We start from the raw sequence: 22,418 nt of genomic DNA on the forward strand, positions 1-22,418 counted from the left end.
TGCATTTTTAACTGTTTTTGTCATTTATTATTTTAATGTCAACTTGCAAAAGCATTAACTTTTTAAGATGAAATGCAAATTTTAACTCTACGTGAGACCTCAGGCATCAGAAAACACAGATTCTAGAAATTTGAAAAGGATTTGAGTAGGTTTCTGCATGCTTTCAGCCCAAAGATTATTACACTACTCTAGCAAATTTACATCTTAATAGGTACATTCACAATCTATAGAATTAAAAGACTGCTAAAAGTTGAATGAAAAATAAAAACCAACAAACAGTAAAAATGGAAAGTTCTAAGCTATAAATGAATGATTTTGACATTAACAAAAGATGCTGATCCAGCTGTATTCCAGTGGAAATACTGACATACCTTCAAAAACAATCTGTCTCTGTCTGAAGAGACAGAGCAAGGACTTATATTTAGGGTTTAGTTACAAAACCAAAAACTCCTGCTAAGGAGTTGCACGAAATCCTGAAATGTGCCTGAAATAAGAACTCAAGAATTAAGCCTAGACTTCTAAGGCTTTTCATTTCTATGTGTTGTTAAAGACTTTGGTTTTGAAAAGACAATTAGTTAATACAATTAATACAATATAATTAATCCTGCCCTTCTGATCAACTGAACATTCTAGTAAGATGTGATCAGAATAAAGAACTCCAAAATACATCACTGCAATGCACAAAGAGTATAGGCTGCAAAATAAAGTAGAAACAGACAAAGTCAAAACTGCAAGATTCATCATTAATGAACAAGAAGCAAAACAGTGTGACCAAAACCTAAGGCCAACGTAAAATGTTGCTTTCCTGTAATTCTACTTTCTCTGAAGTGAGTATCCAGTGTTCTGGGGTATGTTATAACATAACTCATCTTTCAACCACAGAGGTCTCTTATTTTAAAGTTTGTCCTCCAGCTTCCTAGTGGTACCACTAGCTTGAACAATTCACAGCTTGGAGACACACACTGTCTCCAGTGTAAGTCACAGAAAGGTTAGAGAATGACAGTTTCTCCCTTCCTTCTTTTCTGTGGACACCTGATGCTCCAGGATGTATAAACTAAAGAACAGTCACACATTAATGGCAAAGATATCTTTGTGGTGCTGTTCTTTTGTAAGATTCCTCTCTCCACATGAGACAAATGTACTTGCTCATGTATGGCTAAACTGACCTTGGAGAACAGGGGAGCTTTTTAAAGTCTTCCATTTACCTTGAGTAAAAACAAGACAGAGGAATTCCTAACAAATTAGGCCTCCCTATCACTGATCCCAGAGGCCTAGTTTTTACAGGATATTCCATTGAAAACATAGAAGAAAAGCAGACCATAAATTCCTGTAAAGTTCCAAGTTCATTAACATGGAAGTTGCCGTATTTAATCCATCATACAAGCAGTATAAATTATACTTCACTGCCTCAGAACAAGTTGAAAATCCTTTCCTTCTAGGCTAGGCTACAGTTAGAAATGCCTAGAATGCCAAGCCCAAAGGAATATTTTCGGAAACAATAACAGAGCAAATAAAAACATTAAAAGGTGAGCTCCAGAGAACTTCCCAACTGATCACAGCAAAAAGTTCTACCTGCAGACACTAAATTGCCAAGCAGGCAGAGAGATTTGGCAAGATGGAGGAAAATTACCCAGGTAAAATGGAGTATCAAGAGCAACATTCTCAAGCTTGTATTTTCACTGCTTTCCTACAACCTCTTTAGGACAAGTTTGCACATTTCCACTCTGACTGATTTTTCCCATTTCCATGTAAAAATCAATAAAGGTTACACCACTGAGGCCACAAGAATTGCTTCCATTTATCTGCCTGCCTTAGGTTTCTGTGCTTGACCCCAATAAGTAATAAAAGGCATTCAATTTTTTTTTTACAACACATAGCTTACAAATCTTCCCTTGGGGTTGCAAACCAACCAGCATAAATCTGATACATATTCTTAGTTACTGTCCCCAGACTCCTCAAAGGAAGCTAACAGACCTCTGGAATTCTGTGGATAACAATCTGAAAAGTAATACCTGTAAATGGTTTCTCTAATGTGTAAAAAAACTAAAGTTTTGCATACTTCCAGTCAACAAAATCTGGATTTCAAATGGCATTCACAAGCTTGTTGCCTTATGCATTTTAAAAGAACACTGATTCTGTGTGTTGTATTTAATGGTTACATGTTAACATATTTTTTCCTTAACCAGGTTATTTGTTTTTTTTCACTTTCTATTAGCCAAGATAGACTGACCAGAAAAACACACAGCTGGAAATAAGACAAAGGTCAAGAAAAATTAACCACCAATGTAGCACATATAATTCAGTTTTTTCAAACCACAGTAAAGTTTCCAGCTTTCTGTGTTTATCACTACAAATTCTAAACTTTTTTTTTACTTTAATCAATTTAAATCCTAATTCTAAAGATTTAAAACTACCTTCAATTTGTACAAAGAAGACAAATATAAAAGTTTTGTTTAATAGCTTTTCATCTGTTGAGTTCCAAATTTCAAATTCTGTATTTGCTGAAGACCCCATCCTATCAGTCATTCAATGCGCGTCAGACATCTCTCTTTCACTCTCTCTCTCCTGTCCTGCATCCAGAGGTCTTGTCAGAAATTCTGAAGATAAAATAGCTTTTTTAACATAGTGAAGAAAGAGAGGAAGTATAGCTGAACAAATCACTAATCTTTTTCCTATCTAATTTGCATCACCAAATGCCTTCCTGAACTAAGAAGGCAGATACATTTATGTTTTTATACCTGTAATGTACAGTTTTCTTTCCGTTTCAGGAACTCCACAAACCGGGCCACTACTCCTTGTGTGCTTATGACTTCATCTATTGGAGGATTTGGTTCTGTTTAAAATAAGAAGTTAAGTTAGATATATTCACTTCTTTGTAAGGAAATTCTCAAATTACTGCATCAAGACAATATCCAGTGACATACTGGCTGCTCTTTTCTTGGAGTGTGTTCTTTTTCTACAATACTGCACTAAAAGGCAACAGATTCCTATCTGTCAACATAAGAAAACTCCCAAGTTTTGACGTAATAAGATAACATGATTCAGAGCACTGATGCACTCAGTAGTTTAGACAGACTGATTTCAGAGCAGCAGCTCTGTGCAGTCACTCTTGCATGCACACATGCAGAGCACCTTTGGTATATCAGCACATTTAGATCACAGAGACACTGCCTACAAAATTTAAACTTCCATCCAAGAGGAGATCTCACATCTGCAACACTCAGTACAGATTTCAAGAAAAGAAATGACTATTACATACATCAAGCTGGCATTGTGTCAAGCAGAGCTTGACCTACAAATTTCAGTGTGAAATTCAATTTTTATTGCTGTCAAATTAAAACCACATGCTAGAGAGGCTTCTACATTTTTCTCTGCATAATTTCAGCCCTTACCTTTAGAAAGCAGCTTTCGGAACTTCTGGGTGGCTGAGAGCTGCTGTTCTGGACTATTGGAGAAAATCATCTCAATCATATCAGCAGTGATGACCGCACTCTAGGATTTACATGGGGAAAAAGAATGAGGGTGAAGAGAACAAAAGGGGAAAAAACCTGCAATTAGCGACAAACAGGTTACATTTGCTAAACCAGTATAAAGCTTATTTCTTACTGAATAAAAACTTAGGTAAAACCATTATGGACAACAAAGGAATCACTATATATGCACATCTACATATATAATATGTAGATGTATTGGGCAGCATCATTCTCAAATGCAACTTTGCTTTACTGAAAGCCAAAATTCAAATTTTCCTGAATATATGGCAAGAAAATTACTCTTCAGAATTTTTCACTGGTATTCTCTCTCTTCCTCTAAAATAAGTGTAAAATTGTCAGCTTTAATAAAAAGTAATTATGTTAGCATTTAGATTTCCCTAACATGTACATTTTGACTCACTCTCTTACACTAAAATGTATAGGGCCTGTCATTTCTAGAAGAGTCGAACCCTAATGCTTGTTATCAAAATCAAGGAGAGGTATTAAATTTTCCATAATAGTGATGGTTTCCAATAACATAAATAAATTAAATCAGCAACCTTTCTTATGCTAGGTAAAATCTGACATTCTGCTCACTACACATGTACCCATGTAAAAAAGCATAAGAAAAGTCAGATTTTTTTCTTCCACTTCTTATCTCATCTTCAGATACATCTGATCCCAACCCTTAGACAGACAGGGAGACAGATGACAGTGCTGAAAATACTTAAGCGTTGTCTGTAACAGCCAACAGCTCCAACTGTTAAGAGCCTGAAATTAATGGCATTTAACACAGAAAACTGTGTAATGACACTATCTATCAATTAGGCATAAACCTTTCCTTAGTTTTTACTCTCTGTTTAATATAAGCTTCCACACAAATGATTAATGGTATTTAGGACTTGCCTCGATATTTGAATAGTATCTTGAGGAGTAAAACCATATATTCTATTATTGATCCACCACAATGTTTATAAGCATGTCTCTTATGCTTAAATTCTCAGTAATTTTCAAGGCTCCTATAACCACCAATAGCTCAGCCTGATTTCTATGGAAACATCACTTGCATACTCTGAACATAGACACTGTGAAGATCAGCAACACTTTTAAGTGAGAACTGCACTTTCCTTAAACTTTTCTGTTGTAGAACTGAAACCTTTACCATTTTTCTTTCCAGAGAGAAAGTAAAATGTCTAATTCCCACAAGAAGTATTTTTCTGTAGTTTTTAATTCTAGCATAGAAAGTAGTTCAAGGCCTCATGCATACAGTTAAGCTAGGTCTAGCAGTGTTTCAAACACTTAGGTTAAAAATGGTGCCACTTGAAAGTCTGCTAAGAAAGACTTCCACTGAGCCCCTTTTTAACTTTGTAAATTGCAATAACACACCGCCTGATTGGTATTTTCATGCTTCAAGCAGTATGAATTTCAGATTAAAAAATCTCTGGGCAACAGTTGATAGAATCACCCGTAATGGTGATCCAGGATGTGATCAGTCTGCCAGGACAATGACATTTTTTTTCACTTTCTTGAGCACATATCCTCTGGAAAACCACTTGCTATATATCCCTGCCATTTTTCTCTCATGTAATCTGTTTCAGGGTGGTTCATTGACACGGATGTTTCAGAGTTGTCCATCTCTGAATGCATTCTTCACATCACTCTGAAATTTCATTTCCATCACGTCACTGCACAACAGACTTGCCCAGTTTCAACGAACACTGTATTCATTTCTCATCACTTACAGAAGTCATCTCCATGTTGTTCATCTGAGCCTCATGAAAGCCCCCATCTGACATCACTTCCTCCTCCGCCTCTTCCTCAGCCGTTGCAACATTTCGGCGTTTAAACAACTAAAGAGAGAAAGTATTTAACATATATATATATATATATTTAATATATATTTAATATATATTACATAGCCAATATATACATAGCATGTTACATTAGGCTGCTATAAGAACTACATATTGCTATCACCTGAGAGAAGGCAGTACAGTGGCTACAGGACTTCAACTGAAAGCACATGGAGAAAGCTTAGCCATGGAGTAAATGCAAACAGCAATGTGCTAAAATATTGGTTCCTAACATTTTTGGAAAATGTTCTCTGATGTCCCCTTCTCTTCTTCACCATCTGCCTCCATCTACAAGCTGTCTAGCTTTCACACCATTGCTTTCTTGCAGAGGATGCTGGGGTTCAAATTCCTGTGTGTTGCACATCTTCATAGAACACCTGCAGGGGCTCTGACAGTCCAGTTACAGTGGCAAAGAGGGCTTTGGAGAATGATCATACATAGGTTATTATACTGGGATGAGCAGAATTTGGTTTTGTAAGATGAGGAGAAGGTACCCAGTTTAAGATGTCATGAGAAGAGCTGGAGAGGCTACAGCTATTAATCAGACAGTTTTGTTCAAACCCTCAAGCTGCTCTGGCCAATGTTACACTTGAGTGAATGAGGAGCACTCACTCTATGTCTTGTAGAGCCTGCAGAAGAAGCATGAAGTGTGCAAGTGATTCTGATTTCAGACTGACTGTGTATGAATTTGGAGGGCAGGAACAAGTAAGAAGGGGTCTGAGAGAAGCAGAGAGTCAGAGACACTGCAAGACAGGACTGTTTAAGGACTGGTCACAGATATCTCAATGCTGTGCATTACCTGCTCCTCTCTCTTTTGTTTCCGTAGCTGAAGACCTTCTTCCTCCCGCCTGCGACGCATCTCATCAGGGTTTAGAGATTTGTTCTTGTAGCTCTTCAGCCGGAAATTCTCTTTTCCTGAGGTCGTCATGATTCCTTCACAATGCAATTTAAAAAAGAAGACAAAATTACTCTTCAACAACACATCATTTTATATCATGTCCACTCGTTAAACTCTGTAGCCGTGAACATCCAGCCACTGCCCCCCTATATTCCATCACCTAACTTCTAATAAAATTTAGAAGGTGGAAAGTAAAATTTCACAGAATTGTCACTTTGGCGTGTCAGTTCCTTACATCAGTCCAACAAACTTTTATTTTACCACTTTGAGGCATCAGAGAGTAAGTAAAATATTTTACTAAGAACTAAGGTCTATAAGGCAGAGTATATAGCCTGGGCTAAAAAGAAAACTATACTAAAAAATTTTAACATTTCTCCACACAGAGATTTAGCCAAATTACATACTCCTGTTTTTACTCAAGAGTGAAGATGTCTTAGCTGCTTTTTAGCTTAATTTACTTTGCATGTCAGTACAGGGGCTTTTTTTTTGCACTTCATATCCAACATTTTAAGTTAATTCAACACAATCCTGTTGAAGAAACCCTGTGTTCTTTCTATCCAGACAAAGCCTACAAGGAAATTGAAATGAAAAGAAAAATTTTAGGTGAAGGTGGTTTAACCATAGAAAATGCTCAGTCCTGAAAAGAAAGCAGTGCTATTGTTCCCCTCCTCCCCACCCCCAATCCCTAATCCTGCCACTGTTTACGCAGAGGGGCCTTTTTTCAGTCTGTGATTTCCATCTGCCTTACGTAACTCAGTGGGTCAGCATTTATAGCTGCCCATGATGTTTTGCATATGTACAACACCACACTTTGAAGTCACTTAGCATAAAGCAGTAGGTGGAGAACTGTGTGGAAAGAACTCATTCCCCTGAAAGCAATGGGTGTGGATCAGGTCTCTACTCTTAGTGCTCCATTCTGCTGCTACTTCTCTCCTTACATCATCCCTTTAAATCCAAAAGAGTTTGGGAATCAAATTCTCAGCACGTCAGTGTTTCCACGCATCTTCACAGAGATGCAGAGACTCCAACATATTGTAAATCCTGCAACCCAGAATTTAGGAAGAGGCACTATATAAAAAGTAAATCTACAGGACTTTTAAAGTTCTCTTTCAAATGCTCTAATGTGTTGTATTAAATAAGCTACCTACCTCAAATTCCATAAGCACAGAATCACCAGATGATAAATGATCTCCTGTGCATTTTCAACTTTAAAATGAAGCAACATGAGTCTGTACAGATTCTCAACAGCTTAGGTTTCCTCTTTAAAATGCATCAAATGTATACTGAGTCTACTCTAACAACTCTTCTTTCGGTTAGCACAAGGAGTTTTAAGAGAATAATAATAAAAAAAAATACTCAAATAAGCTTCTTGTTAGAGGCTCTTTTTAAGTTGCTACTACCTGACAACCATTTATAAGAATTCTGACGATCAGAACTGACTTTCACAGAAAGTGGACAGAATTCCACAGAAATTTTGGACATCACTTCAAGTGTTACTGTATTCTGACAACTGAGAAAAAACTGTTCAGGGACTCAGAACTACTACATTGATTGCCAGTCAGTCACAGATTGCACCAAATGCAACATTAAAAACCTGAGTATATAGGTAAGCAATTCAGCAGCCTAATTTTGCTAAAAAGGCTCTCCTGAAATGGCCTTTTTTTCTAATAGAGGTACAACAAAAAGATAAATCTCACAGCGCCAGAAGTTCCCTACATCTTTCTTAACAGCTTTGAGACCCATTTCTTCCTGTGTTTATACATTTGAGCTTCAAGTGTTCTTGCTTCTTACAGTATGCTTGGCAATTATATGTTCTTCACATTTTTAATTTAAGTGACTACTACCTGTATATTAAACACACATACTATTTGAATAAGCCTGGGATTTTAACTGTAGAAAGAAGTTCAGTCAACAAACACTCAAAATTTCTTTCATTCCTAAAATATTTTGAACTAAGTATTTTATATATTTTAGAATAAACAAGTTGAATTCAAACACCAGGTGGACAACCATGAGCTAGAAGGACATTCCTAACAGGAAAATGGCATTGCAGACACTCTGATCATTCTGTCCCTGACCATGAATAAACACAGGCATACACTACAGCCCAGATAACATCTCAGGCCTTCCATAGTGTTACTAATAATTCTCCATTTTTGTCTGAAGTCTGTCTTCTCCAAATCATAAGACAGTATTTGCCTTTGTTTGGGATTTCAGGACTCTGATAACTCCTTTGATAAAGGAGTGTCCTGTGATCATTTCATACCTTCACTTTCAATACCTACAAGTTCTTAATTTAATTGAATTCTTGACAGGGAACATCTTCATCCCTTAAATACTGAATTTAATCTAATTTCTATTATGGAGCCTCTATATAATGTTCCAATGTTTCTGAACCTCAATGACACAACCAACTTCATCATAAGTAGGTTTCCTTAAGTGTATTCTTCCTTAGTGTACTTATTAATCTAGTTTCCCTCCCAGTTTGCATACTGATTTTCTTTCAATTAATTTTGCTTCTGTCTTTAAGGTAATAATTTCCATTTTCCTCTCAGAGTTCTCTTAGCCCCTCCTGTTGTACCCTAAATCATTGTTTCACTTATTGAAAATACAGGTACAGGATTTACTTGAATTCTTTCTCTGACTTTACTGCAAGCCCTCTACCCAACAGCTTCACAGGTATTATCTTTCTTACACCGTCTACAAGCTGTAGCTGCAGGTTTTGGTTATGCTTATTTCTGATTTTCAAGACAGCTTACTTGGCTGACTAACCCCTTCCTCTACTTCATGAGCAAACTGTACACTTAAAATCCTTTCGAAATAGTATATTGTCTTTTACCTGGGAGTACAAATACCAACCACCAAATGACTGGGAAGAGAGTTTCTTTCATTAAAGGTGAAAAGATTAAACTCTCTTCATCACTGAGAAGTTACCAATCCAACTAGAGATGGATTCAATACCTTATTTCATACTAGGCCATCATTGGTAGTAAATAAAATGCCAGGACATAGCCACATACCTATTTTATACACCTGTCTGTCTAATCTCTATAACTGTTAAACCCATAGTTATTTTCTATATGTAGTTCTTATATCCTGAACGTATCTTAAAATCAATTCTTTCTTTAACATTCTTTTACTGGTTTCCTGACCACTGGTGAAAAATTCAACGAGTGCATCAAGGATTCCATCCAGCCCAACACATACTGACAGCATCTTTGGACGTATTCAAATGTGTGAGCACACGATGGCTTTTTAGGACTAAAAATGCAACAACTCTATGTTAGTTGTTACAGTCATCCAAGGATTGTTTGCTATAAATCTCCTCCTCCATTTCTGAGGATGTAACTTTTTCCCCAGACTAAACCACAGAAGCAAAACAACTTCAAATTGTCTCTCTGGTCTTCAGCAGCTTTGGTGTGACTTAGCTGAAAATCCTTCTGTGGTTACTTCAAGTTCACCCTTGCAGCAAATAGCAAACCCTGGATCTTCTCTGCATTGTCAAAATTAACGCTACTTCTGGAGAAAATCTGTGGTGGTTGTCATGGAAATGTTCTACCCATCTTTTCTTTCCTAAAGATAGCACGGCATTGTCCACATTTTTTGATACTCCTGGCTACAGATAAAAACCTCTGGAGACCCAGTAATGAATTTTCATGTTGTTCATATTCATTTTCATATTTCTTGGGCTTTTGTGCAACAGCACTCAAGCTCCATATGACACTTTCTCCTTCTCATTTTGTCTGCATAAAAACAAATTTTAACAAAATTAAACCCACTATTCCTGGATGTCTGCACTTCCATAGGGCAAACATGATCCCAAATTTTTTTGCTGATTAAGACAAGAATTGTACTGAATGTACACGTCTTTAGGGAAATAAGAAGTTCTGCATTTCTCCTTGCTCACCAAGTCAAAGAAACTCTGAAGCACTGGGAAATACAGAGTCACTTACTGCCATGACCTACCTTGTCCCAAGCAATCAGCTAGATAGGAATAAAAATTAACTCCCTGCCTTCTTAAATCAGCTATCACTGTCACTAGACTTAAGGGCTTTGCCAGAAGAAAAACCTTGTGACTAATACTCTTGGATATTCCACATGTCAGAGGTACCAAGATGTAAAAATAAAGCCCTTATAAATCAAGAACTGTATAATTATATATATGTATAAATTCCATATTTTTTATTAATGTAATAGCATATATGTACCATGTATACATAATGAAAATAAGATTACCAAATCCTGATATTAAGGACTACTAGAGACAGACTTTCCTTCTTTGGAAATAGGGGCAAGAATATGAAAAAATGTGGAAAAAAAAAAAAAAAGTGTTTCAGAAGTGTAGATCTGTATGTGACATTCTACCTCACAATGGGAATAGGTCAGAAGGGGAAGACTTGAAAATTAAGGCAGAATAGGAGTTTGAAGAGAAACAGCGTGATAAAAAAATTATCAAAATACCCGTGATTTGCCATTCTATGAGCGTACATTTCCTATCTGAGAAGGAGATAGGAAGGAGTCACTGGAGGCAGACTTGGGAGTTCTGCTGTGCTGTCACACTGCTGTCTGTCTCTCCTTTAGACTGCTGCGAGAGAGACACAGAAAAGATACAAGAGGCACCACCAGTCCTGAAAGGACAACTCGTGTTAGAAATGGCACTGTCAAGCAGTGAAAGAAGCTGGAATTATTCAAAGGAAGAAATGCACAAAAGCTTTACTTCCAAGGAGACTGTAGTTTGTTTACTGGCTCTGCCACGAGATTCTACATGTCCTAGAGATGAAGTTTCCTCACAATCACACTTCTTGACATCAAGCCAAATACCTACAGCACAGCCTGGACAGATGTTTGAGCAATTCATTGAGCTCTGGTTACAGGATACATCACCTTCTGACACTCTTCAGTGTGAGACTAGAAAACCTATCCAATTGAAAAAGCCAACCTGAAAGCAACACTTGGTCATTCATTGCTCTCAGCAACACAATCTCAAAAAAAAAAAAAAAAAATCAGTATTTTGGCCACAAATGTATCTGGATTTTTTTCCCAATGAAGTGTAGATTTTGGAAAGTCCTTCTGATTTGCTTTTTGGTAATTCACAGGCAACGAGTCAAGATGCTAACAGAAGTATTTAAATCTTGGGGAAGTAAATGGTCAGCTTTATTGGAGAGGACAGACAAAAACCCTTCCTAATAAAACCACGAATAATACAGGGCACAGAATGATAAAAATATCACCTGGGATTAATGCTATTTCCCTGGAAAAACTTCTAGAGCAAAATCCTACATTTGGCATCATCCTACAGAGATGAAAACACATCCACCAAGTCTCTATACTGTTGACAGTGTTATCTGAGAAAAAAAAGAAAAATAAAGGAAATCAACAGATTGACTTCTCTCTTCACTGCTGTCTCCTGTTTTTCAAAAGCCAGCTCAGCCAGATAAACACTATGATGAGGTTGTACCACCTTCTAATGAAAAACTATTTGACAAACCATACTGGCTTATAGGGGTCTGTGGGTATGCCCATCAGAAGGAGCACCCATATCATCTGAGAGACAGGGGTTTTACTTTCTCTCTGTCCTCAGACTCTTGTAAAGCTCAGGACATCTACAGGAAAGGATATTTAATCATCTCAACTACAAAAAGCTATTGTTCAAGCAAAGCACAGCCAATTTCCCAGATTTCTGCCTACCTCTCTTTAGCTGTAAAAGAGGATTGGGAAACACATCTCACAGTCACTATAAAATCAGCGGTTACAGCATCCGTAAAGACCTGTAGAGTAAGTTTAACTCCAGCCCTAACAAGGAAACAAAACAATCCTGTGAATTTCATTTTCTGTGGTTAATGAAAGCTGCAACAGCCGAGCAGCAGGGATCCACACTCCTAGGGCAACCAGCATACAAGAACAATGGAGAAGAAAAGGAACCATCACCGTCTGCTATCCAGAAGGCCAGAAGATTAAAGGAGCTTCAAATGTAACATAAGAATGGTAGTCAAACATGAATAGAATGTATAGCCTTGAAACAGGGTTCAGACTTTAAGAGACTTTCTGTTAAAAACTGGAATTAAGAAGTGGAACTGCTGCCCATTTCCATATCTTTCAAATCTGCTTTATTTTGCAGGCTTCCTAGTCCTCTTAGGGCTTTTCCCTGCCCAGTGGTAAGCCTTAATTCACAATTGTTTCTGTTCTAGCACTTTTATAACCATGTGAAATAGCAAAACAAGTACTAATCCACCTAACCTATGGCTAATTTGGCATGTTCTAGCTCTAGACCACTTGGCAAGTTGCACTAGTTCTTGTTTAAAAATAAGAATAACCTTAAAATAATACAAGACCTAAAAGACAAACAACATTGCACAACATGGAATGTGATATTACAGACAAATTACAAACTTTAATATTGCTCAAAGGCAAAAAAAAAAGGAGGGGGGAATACATTGTGTGCTATCTGAACAATGTTGAGACACCTCCGTCAAATCTGCAGGGATGTCACATCATCACACTTCAACACTTCATCCTTTCTCACAAACAAACACAAAAAAGGCTGAAAAGTTGGCTAAAATAAAGACAAACAACTACCACATCAAAGGCATTTCTGCAAAAGTACTGATCTTGAAGTGTACATTGATTTTATGTCCAGGTAACATTCAGAAAGATCTTCTGTCCTTACAAAAAAAGTATCTACTTTTTAAGAGATGTACTTAAAAGCAGGCTAACACCAGCTTGCCAAGCTCCTGATTTTTACACTTAAAAAAAAAAAACACAGGGAAAAAAAAAAAAAATCAAGGCAGTCTATTTCTGGTTGCATAAAGAGACCAACCACTAACAGAAACAGAATTACTTGAAACTTGGTGCTACCTCAGACGTATCGGGCACATCAGTCCTGTTTTACTAGTTAAATCCACTGATAGCTACAGAGCTGGACACCTAATTTTTAAAAGTTTGATGACTGTGTGCTTTTTTTTCCTCTTTTTTGAAGAAACATTGCTGAACAGATTAAGAAGTAATGCTTTTACAAGGTTTATTGGAAAACCGTTTTAGCAAGGGGACATGCACAATAAAAGATTATATACAGTGGATCTAGCACTTCACTGTAGATTTACTACCATGAAGATATTTACAAGATGTTTTGAGTTTCATTTCTAAAAGGCCCATTTTGACTTAACAAGGCAGCAGATACAGTTTTCAAAGTTCCAGAAAGCTTTTAATTTGAGTGGGAAGGCAAAAAAACTGACTGTCAAAGCCAGGTCAATTCCAAATGAAAACATCTTCAAATTTGTTAACTAAGACTTTCTGACTTGAGTTGAAAACACAAAATTCCTTTACTGCGTTCAAAGACACTGCAGTGCAATAAATCTGTTTAAATTTAAAAAATCTCACCTTCATTTCTATAGCCCCACAGCCCACAATCAACCTGAAACCAAAACGTCCCACAAGTCATAACACAAAGCAGCAAGTGATGGGGAATTAAACTATTCAGCCACACAGGATTATACCAACATTAAAAAAAAACCCTCACGTTAATGTACCCATCCACATGAAACAACAGAAGTGATTATTCCTGTGTGCAAAATGAAAATGTAATCTGTTTTTCTTTTAAAAAGGAGATACATTTGTACTTTGATCAAGATTACAGAACACCCTCCCTGCACTCATTATGTGTTTTCTGTAAGGTCATATTTAGAAGAGGGACTGCTTGAAAAACCACATTTGACAGTCATTTGTCAGAAAAAAAATCACCCTAACATTTCCAAAATCCTAACTTGCCCTAAACATTATTTATGAATGAACAAGAGTGCACCTTTCAGAATTTCACACCATGAAAAGAAGAAATCTCTGACAGTTTAAAACAAATTAGGTTAAAAATAAACTAAATTAATAATTAAGTTGACTTTGTAGTTTCAAGCAGCTTTTGTTTAGGGTTGGAAATATCAGAAGGCACCAAAAGCAAAGCTACCTCATGCTTCCCATGATGACAAATGTGCCTGCGACAATTGTATTATTTGCTGTGACTAAGCACGATGGAAGATACATGTGCAAACCCACAAAATAACAGTAAGTCAAAATTCTACTGATTTCATCCTAGCTTTGGACATCAGCAATGAAAGAGTCACACAGCACTGAGGTATCAGCCACATCAAGCCAAAACCTACAAGCACTTCAAAGCTTAGTTACACTCACTCTGCCTCCCTAATCCCATTTACACCCAACACCCCTTCTACCAAAAGCTCCTGAATCCAACTAACAGCACATTCAGAGACAGGTTTTTTTATTTTTTCTGATAAATTACCAATACAAAAAAAAAGGTAGAATAAGAACACTTAGGCAGTTGAAGAAAGGATCATGTGGAAACTCTACAAAGAATCCCTGTGTCTTTAAAGAGGCAATCTCACCCTACTTCAGACAAAAACCACAACTTAATGTTAATCACAGCATTATTATTGGACTTTACTTATAGATACTTACAGTTTGTGATCCAATAATAGGCAGCTTGTTTGCCAAAATGACATTTTCATAATTCAACAGGTGAATTTGCTTTCAAGTGTTACCTTAGCACTAAATTTGGTAGGCTTACAAAGCCTTGTTTGGAGATATGTTCAGGATGTTTAGCCACAGGGTATTTAATTCATGGCTTTAGAAGCAGCGCATCACTTACATATAATCTCAACTTCATATAAAATAAAAATATGTGTGTGTCAAACCAGTTGGTATCTCACAGAACATATGAATCCTCCTGCTGAGCCTGACAAGCACTCTGAACTACCAACAAAAACAGAAAAAAAGAGAAAATAAATACTCTGGATCACAAGGAAGCTGTCAGCAGCAGGTGGCTGGTTAAATCTTATGTCACACTCTGGAAGCCCAAAGTCCATAACTCCCCACACACATCCAGGAACAGACGTATTTCTTTCAGTTCCAATGAGTTTTAGCATCTGTCTCCTTATGACACAAAGCAATAATTATGTTTCAAGAAAGTGTTCACATTATTCCAAACCAAATTTTTTCTGTCACTGAACTCCATTTATTCCTGTCTAACATGACCAGACCAGCAGAAGTGACCCTGTGATGTGCAGTCTACCACAACTTTCTAACACTTCTTCATACCTTCCTGCTACTAACATCCTTTTAAAATCAATTCTGGTGAAAGGAAATTTACTGTCACCTGTCTTAGACTACCTCTACTTTTCATCCTCAAAATGAATTATTAAGTCTGCACAATGTTTAATGCAATTCAAGACATTCAGGAGGTGGCATAATATCATTTCCAGTCCTACTGATCTACAGATTTTATATTCAGTAGAGGTTTTGAGAGTGTTTAGCTTAAAATTACCTCTTCTGTTTTTCCAGAGTCCCTTTACCTTGTCCACAATAATTTAAAGGTACTGGTATTTCTACAGGCCTTGCATTCTACTGCTGGCATTTTCTATCTTGAAAACTCCACATTTATTCTTGGAAATAACATCGAGCAGTTTAATCCACTTACTTGCTTAACAGACATTAAAAACTGTAACAGATGAGGGTTCTTTTTCCTTCAGAGCAGAAAAAAAGCTGACTTGCTATCATAATGCTGTCTCTATTCCCTGTAATTTACACCAGCATTTCTTTATTAGTATTATTATATTATTTAAACAAGTACATTCATTATGCTTTTGCCCCTTAGTATGAAGCTGAGTAATTTTTCTATCAGTTCAGCTTCCACTTGTTCTCTCAAAAAGAGGTGGTCTGGTCTTTCTAACTTGTTTGTCCATTACATCACTCCAGAACCTCCTGCACAGATATTTCAGCCTCTCAGAATATTTCATCAAGTGTGAAATTCCTTTAATGTCTTTTATTTTACTTAACTTACTCACAGCCTACTAGGCTCACTCACTACTCCCTTTGGACTTCAGAAGTATTTGCTGCTGCCCTTCTATTTCTCTTATGTTTCAAATTAACATTAAAGCCCCTAGCCCTAAATCACATCACACTTTTTTTTTATGTGCTATATTTTGGAAAAACTTGATTTCAGTTTTTCAGGGAGGCACTAGTTCACATCCATTACCTTCTTGCCATAAAACTTATATTTTGCAACTTAAGAACTTGTTTAGTTGCCTTTAAAGTTACACGTTTATTTTGTGTACTTAAAGATAGAAATTAAGCCCCCTCAATAACTTGTGGAACACTTCAGAAGAAAAAATTCACAACCCCGTGGAGGGACAAACAGAAAGATTTTAAAGCAAGCCTGGAGAAACAGGACCGTAAAAGAACGACAGAAAGAGAAAGGCAAGGAAGGAAAGGCAAGGAAGGAAAGGCAAGGAAGGAAAGGCAAGGAAGGAAAGGCAAGGAAGGAAAGGCAAGGAAGGAAAGGCAAGGAAGGAAAGGCAAGGAAGGAAAGGCAAGGAAGGAAAGGCAAGGAAGGAAAGGCAAGGAAGGAAAGGCAAGGAAGGAAAGGCAAGGAAGGAAAGGCAAGGAAGGAAAGGCAAGGAAGGAAAGGCAAGGAAGGAAAGGCAAGGAAGGAAAGGCAAGGAAGGAAAGGCAAGGAAGGAAAGGCAAGGAAGGAAAGGCAAGGAAGGAAAGGCAAGGAAGGAAAGGCAAGGAAGGAAAGGCAAGGAAGGAAAGGCAAGGAAGGAAAGGCAAGGAAGGAAAGGCAAGGAAGGAAAGGCAAGGAAGGAAAGGCAAGGAAGGAAAGGCAAGGAAGGAAAGGCAAGGAAGGAAAGGCAAGGAAGGAAAGGCAAGGAAGGAAAGGCAAGGAAGGAAAGGCAAGGAAGGAAAGGCAAGGAAGGAAAGGCAAGGAAGGAAAGGCAAGGAAGGAAAGGCAAGGAAGGAAAGGCAAGGAAGGAAAGGCAAGGAAGGAAAGGCAAGGAAGGAAAGGCAAGGAAGGAAAGGCAAGGAAGGAAAGGCAAGGAAGGAAAGGCAAGGAAGGAAAGGCAAGGAAGGAAAGGCAAGGAAGGAAAGGCAAGGAAGGAAAGGCAAGGAAGGAAAGGCAAGGAAGGAAAGGCAAGGAAGGAAAGGCAAGGAAGGAAAGGCAAGGAAGGAAAGGCAAGGAAGGAAAGGCAAGGAAGGAAAGGCAAGGAAGGAAAGGCAAGGAAGGAAAGGCAAGGAAGGAAAGGCAAGGAAGGAAAGGCAAGGAAGGAAAGGCAAGGAAGGAAAGGCAAGGAAGGAAAGGCAAGGAAGGAAAGGCAAGGAAGGAAAGGCAAGGAAGGAAAGGCAAGGAAGGAAAGGCAAGGAAGGAAAGGCAAGGAAGGAAAGGCAAGGAAGGAAAGGCAAGGAAGGAAAGGCAAGGAAGGAAAGGCAAGGAAGGAAAGGCAAGGAAGGAAAGGCAAGGAAGGAAAGGCAAGGAAGGAAAGGCAAGGAAGGAAAGGCAAGGAAGGAAAGGCAAGGAAGGAAAGGCAAGGAAGGAAAGGCAAGGAAGGAAAGGCAAGGAAGGAAAGGCAAGGAAGAAAGAAAAGAGCACTGTATAGAAACACCAAAGCTGAAATAAGACTACCAAATAACCTGTTTAAATAAACATTTACACTTAGAACTTTATAGAAAGAACATTTCAGAAACTGCCACAACTGACTATAGGCCTTTTTAGTTCTCGTGATGACTTGGGCCAGTGCTGCTGCCATGGGCTGTTGCTGCCTTTCACTTTCCAAATGGACTAAACCGGGACTTCTCCAGGAGCCAGCACTCAGCTGAATATAGAGGACCACATGAGCATGCCAGCTCTGAAGTCATCAACACAGAGAACACAACACTGGAAAAAATCAGCACATGGCACACTGACAGCAAGAGGTGAACACCCTGGTACAGTGTCAGAGCAAGAGACCGGATGTAACAAAGACTCTGCTTTGAAGTTGGGGGCTCAGTGGGGGAATGCCAAGCCCCCCAAAACAGTCATATCTCTCAGAAGTGAAGCATCACTGAATCTGTTTAAAAGACTGTGACAAGAAAATCCATGCTGAGAAAAACCTCTGCCTCATGTGTCATCTTGAGTTACCGTGCCTCAAGCTACGATTCATTTCCCCCATGCCTATGGGTATGTCAAAGGGTAATTAAAAGGTGCAACCACAGTTCAAGTAGAAACTTCAAAACTTGTTTTGAATGAGTTAGTTCATATGTCAATGCAGGTGGTAACACTGAAAGGAGAACCCGATGAAGTTACAATAAAAACAAGGCCAAATACACAAAAGATGAGCTTGATACAACTTATTAATTTACACAGTGCTTCATTAATTATTCTACTCTAACTACTAACTGCCAGAGGTATATACAAAATAGCTTTAAAATAAAGAGCTTCTGAGGATAAAGTTACAATCCCATTTCTTGAGAGCTCATTGACATATCCCAACTTTGCGAAGTCTTTCATTAACATCAAGCAGTCAGAGCAGAAAATACGCCAGCAAACAAAAAAAAAAACAGAGGAACAGCAGCTTGGATAAAGGGACCATTAAACACCACCATTCAGCACCATTTGGGAATTCTGCAGAAACAGCAGCCCGGTATTTTCACAGCTCATGACGTATCTTTTCAGCCCGGAGTTTCATTTTCGTGAAACGCCCTCAAGAGGCAAAGCTTAAAATCATTGTTACATGGACCGCGCTACAGGCAACAAGATTTAGAGGCTAAGAATGGGACGGGTTCCTGTTGCATATAAAGTCTCTGTAACAGGACAGCTGGAAACGGCCACCCAGCGCTAACCTGGCATCGTATACAGGCAGTCAAAAACACAATATTGTAAGTGAGATAATGCGAGGCTATGGGGTGATATTTGCAGGGAGATGGCAAAGCTTTTTTAAATCAACTAACACTGCAAGGGGAAAAAAAAAAAAAAAAAAAGTTTGGAAGATCCAGGAGAAAGTTTCCCTTCTCCCCGAAGGAATCATTCAGGTTGGAAAAGACCTCTCAGATCACCGAGTCCAACTGTGACCCAACATCACCACGTCAAACAGACCATGGCACCAAGTGCCACGTCCAGTCTTTCCTCAAGCACCTCTAGGGACGGTGACTCCACCATCTCCTTGGGCAGCCCATTCCAATGCTTAACCACGCTTCTCGTGAAGAAATTCCTCCTGATGTCCAAGCTAAACCTCCCCTGGCTCAGCTTAAGACGATGTCCTCTCGTCCAGCTGACGCCCTGCCTCTGCTCGCACCCCGTCCCGCCGTGGGAGCAGCAGCACCGGGCCATGCCGTCCCCGCGGCACGGAGTTGTCCGACTCCGCGCAGCCAACCACTGTGATTTCCAAAGCCGGCGCGCGGCCCCGCCATCGGCACAAGCCAAGAGAGTCCCTCCAGCCGCGAGGAGCCTCTCCCTGGGCAGAGCAGGACCGGCCTGTCTCTTCCCAGCTCCCCCGCGAGGTGCGGGTCCCAGTCCCGGTCCCGGTCCCGATCCCGGCCCACGCGCGCGCCGCTCCCGCCGCGCCGGCCCCGGCCCCGCCCCGCGCGTGGCCCCCGTGCGCCTGTTGCGCGCGCGCGCGCACGGGCCGGGGGTTCGCGAGAGGGCTCCCGCCGCGCGCGGAACCCCGGCCCGGGCCTCCCCTCCCCCCCCCCCCCCCACAACCCGAGCCGCCGGCAGCCGATCCCCGCCCGGTCCCTCCTCCCGCGGGGACGCGGCCCCGCTCACCGCCCGGCTGCCGTCACGTTCGCTCCGCCGGGGCCGAGGTAGCGGGGCTCCCCCCCGCCCCCGTACCTGCTGCCGGCCCGGCGCGGCACCGCGCTGTCTCCTCTCGGGCCCGAGGCGCGCGAGCGCCGCTCCCTCCCTGTCTCCCTCCTTCCCTCCCTGCCTGCCCGGCGCTGGCTGGCGGCGGCACTGCGCACGCGCGCGGCGCGCCGCGGCGCCCTCTGGGAGGGAGAGCCCTTCCGGCGAGACCGGCCGGCGGCGGCGGCGCCCTCCTCAGGACGGCGCGGCCCCGAAGGAAAGACTACGGCTCCCGGCAAGCAGAGCGCGCCCCCGCGCGGGCGCGCCTCTCCCGCACGGGGCACGCCGGGAGTTGTAGTGCGACGGGCGGCGGCGCCGCGCCTGGGAGGGTTTGGGGCGCGGGGAGAAGGTGCCGCGTCCCTTTCCCGCCTGAGGGGCGGCGGCGGCCGGCTGGTGGGGTCGCGTGCCGGGACACCGAGGCGGTGGTGGCGATGGCGCAGCAGCCGCCCTTGTCACGGCGGTGTTAGGCCCCAACGCGCCGCCCGCCAGCGCCGCCGCCAGGGAGCTCCGTGCCGGGAAGTGCTGAAAGGGGCAGGGATGCTCGCGGGGCTGTTACGGCCCAGGATAACGCAGCGGGCTGATGTTTCCACTTTAATTAATGCAGGTCCCCTAGCGGTGGCCTCGATGTCACCGCAGACCGCGTCACTGCGGGTGCGGCAAGCAGCGGAGCCATTTCGCTGTGCCACGGGCGATGCCGCGGCGGCCGCGGGCCGGAGAGGTTGCTGGTCAGCCACGGTGTATGATGCGACAGACATGTACATTAGATTGTGTGGCACAAGCGGGCCTGCACACCCACAGAGGAGCACAGGGTGACGATGGCAGGAGGGGGAGCCCAAGCAGCACCCGCCAGGCTGCTTCCAGGCCCGTCCCAGGAGCCATCAGCCCAATAAAGGCACATTTCCAGGGGCACAGGGGCAGGTGGGAACCCAAATTAAGGACTCAGAGAAAGGAACACCCTGTCCAGTGCCGCCCCAGGGGAGCCTCAGCCCCAGAGCACCTTTAGGATTGGGGGTGTAGCTGTCTTCAGGGGTGTGGGACACAGGATGAGATGCAGGGGAAGAGCATTTGGGGATTGCACGGGACTCATTAGGGAGTGGTTAGGGCAGGAGCCAGGGGTGACCTAGGTCACATAGAGAAACAAATATAGCACACAGGAATAAAAAGGGCCAGTCCTGTGTAAATGGTTTGTGATGATTTGTCCATGTCCTGCACCTGATCAGCGCAGCCTGTCAGGCCTTCTCATTAAACTCCTTTTGCACTTTGCCCTGCATGAGGAACTCGTGGTCAGAGCACCACGGGGAGCTGGCTGCTGGGGGCTGGAGAGGTTGGGATTGAGGGGCAGCTCCTGGGCACTGCCTGAGGCCAGCTGCTGGAAGGAGACACACTGTACACATGTGTAAATACTTCTGTAAATACACAGATGGACACAGAAGCTCACTAGTGCACCTTTGTCCTGCTCAGCTGGAGCAGAGTGTGGGATGAGGCTGCCAGTGCTGTGTGGGAGTGCTCTGTGTGGATGGATGTGTAAATCTATGTCCATGTGAATTTTCTCAATTGGTGCATATGAGAATTTGTGTGTGTGCCTATTGGAAATACAAACTCTGTCTGGCTATTGCTTGGACATGGGCATGGGGCTGCAGCAGCCTCACCTCTCTCAGGCTACCAGATCTCAGACAATTTTGCCACATCAATAGATACATATATTTGTGTACATACACACATTGGTATATTTCACAGGGCTTCATATAGAAGAACAGCATTTCTGCCTATTGAATAAGATAGATTAAAGCAGACAGGCAACAGCTTTCTCCCAAAGCATTTGCACAAAAAAAAAAAAAAAAAAAAAAAAAAAAAAAAGTTCAATTTTTCTTTCAGGGATTTCACATTTCTTGCACCCTACCTAAGCACGTCTGTAATGCAGCAGGAGGTCCGGTTACAGTATTGGTTGGCATTCCTGATATACCTTGAATCAAATTAGCACAATTATGGGTGGCAGCAGAGACCTTCAGGTTCTCCTGGTTTTGATGAAAGTCTGGTTTCAGGTGCAACTGAGCTAACACAATGCAGGTACAAGGATGAATTCTTGTTTCCTGTGTCTCTGCTCTTCTGCTCCTTTCTCCCCACCAAGTACATATTTTCAGGCATGGTGAACTATGTTCATTCAGCATGTCTTGTGATAACCTGCCTTAACAGCCACCACAGATGACACCTTTTTGGATCACAGCTATCACCTGCAGGCAAGGATTTGCAAAACTTGAGGCCTTGTGTGGGGTGAGGCTGTGAGGCAGCCTACCAGAGAGAGAGGGAGAGAGAGGGAGGGAGAGGGAGGGAGGCAGGTCCAGGCTGTCTGGGTCTGTGTGATCACAGAGTAAGGCATAGAAACAGCAAAAAGCACCACCAGAGTTCCAGCTGTCTGAAAGCACAGATATCTGAGATCAGGCTGATATCAGGTGCTGGTAAAATTAAGACAGAAGGTAGCTTCATTAATAACAATTTCTGAAGCTTTGAGTGTTTTTGTAATCTGAGTTAATTCAGCT

The 22,418-nt window shown here is 41.3% G+C and overlaps 1 protein-coding gene across 2 annotated transcripts in view; it reads right to left on the reverse strand.

Moving 5' to 3' along the window:
• The window catches only part of KPNA1 (karyopherin subunit alpha 1), a 59,505-nt gene extending 39,539 nt beyond the window's left edge, over positions 1-19,966 (reverse strand). Inside the window, exons 1-5 of one of the 2 annotated variants that reach the window (XM_053972120.1) lie at positions 19,873-19,966; positions 6,126-6,259; positions 5,216-5,323; positions 3,393-3,492; positions 2,739-2,833 (exon numbers count right to left, since the gene is read on the reverse strand). In XM_053972120.1, coding sequence (XP_053828095.1) covers positions 2,739-2,833; positions 3,393-3,492; positions 5,216-5,323; positions 6,126-6,254 — 432 coding nt within the window. In that variant the 5' untranslated portion in view covers positions 6,255-6,259; positions 19,873-19,966. Of the gene's footprint in view, positions 1-2,738; positions 2,834-3,392; positions 3,493-5,215; positions 5,324-6,125; positions 6,260-19,511; positions 19,569-19,872 lie in introns of those variants that run through there. The other variant, XM_053972122.1, reaches the window with a different exon arrangement.
• Between the last annotated feature and the right edge of the window lie 2,452 nt (positions 19,967-22,418).

The sequence above is a fragment of the Vidua macroura genome, chromosome 2 (assembly GCF_024509145.1).
Source record: "Vidua macroura isolate BioBank_ID:100142 chromosome 2, ASM2450914v1, whole genome shotgun sequence".
Taxonomy (NCBI): domain Eukaryota; kingdom Metazoa; phylum Chordata; class Aves; order Passeriformes; family Viduidae; genus Vidua; species Vidua macroura.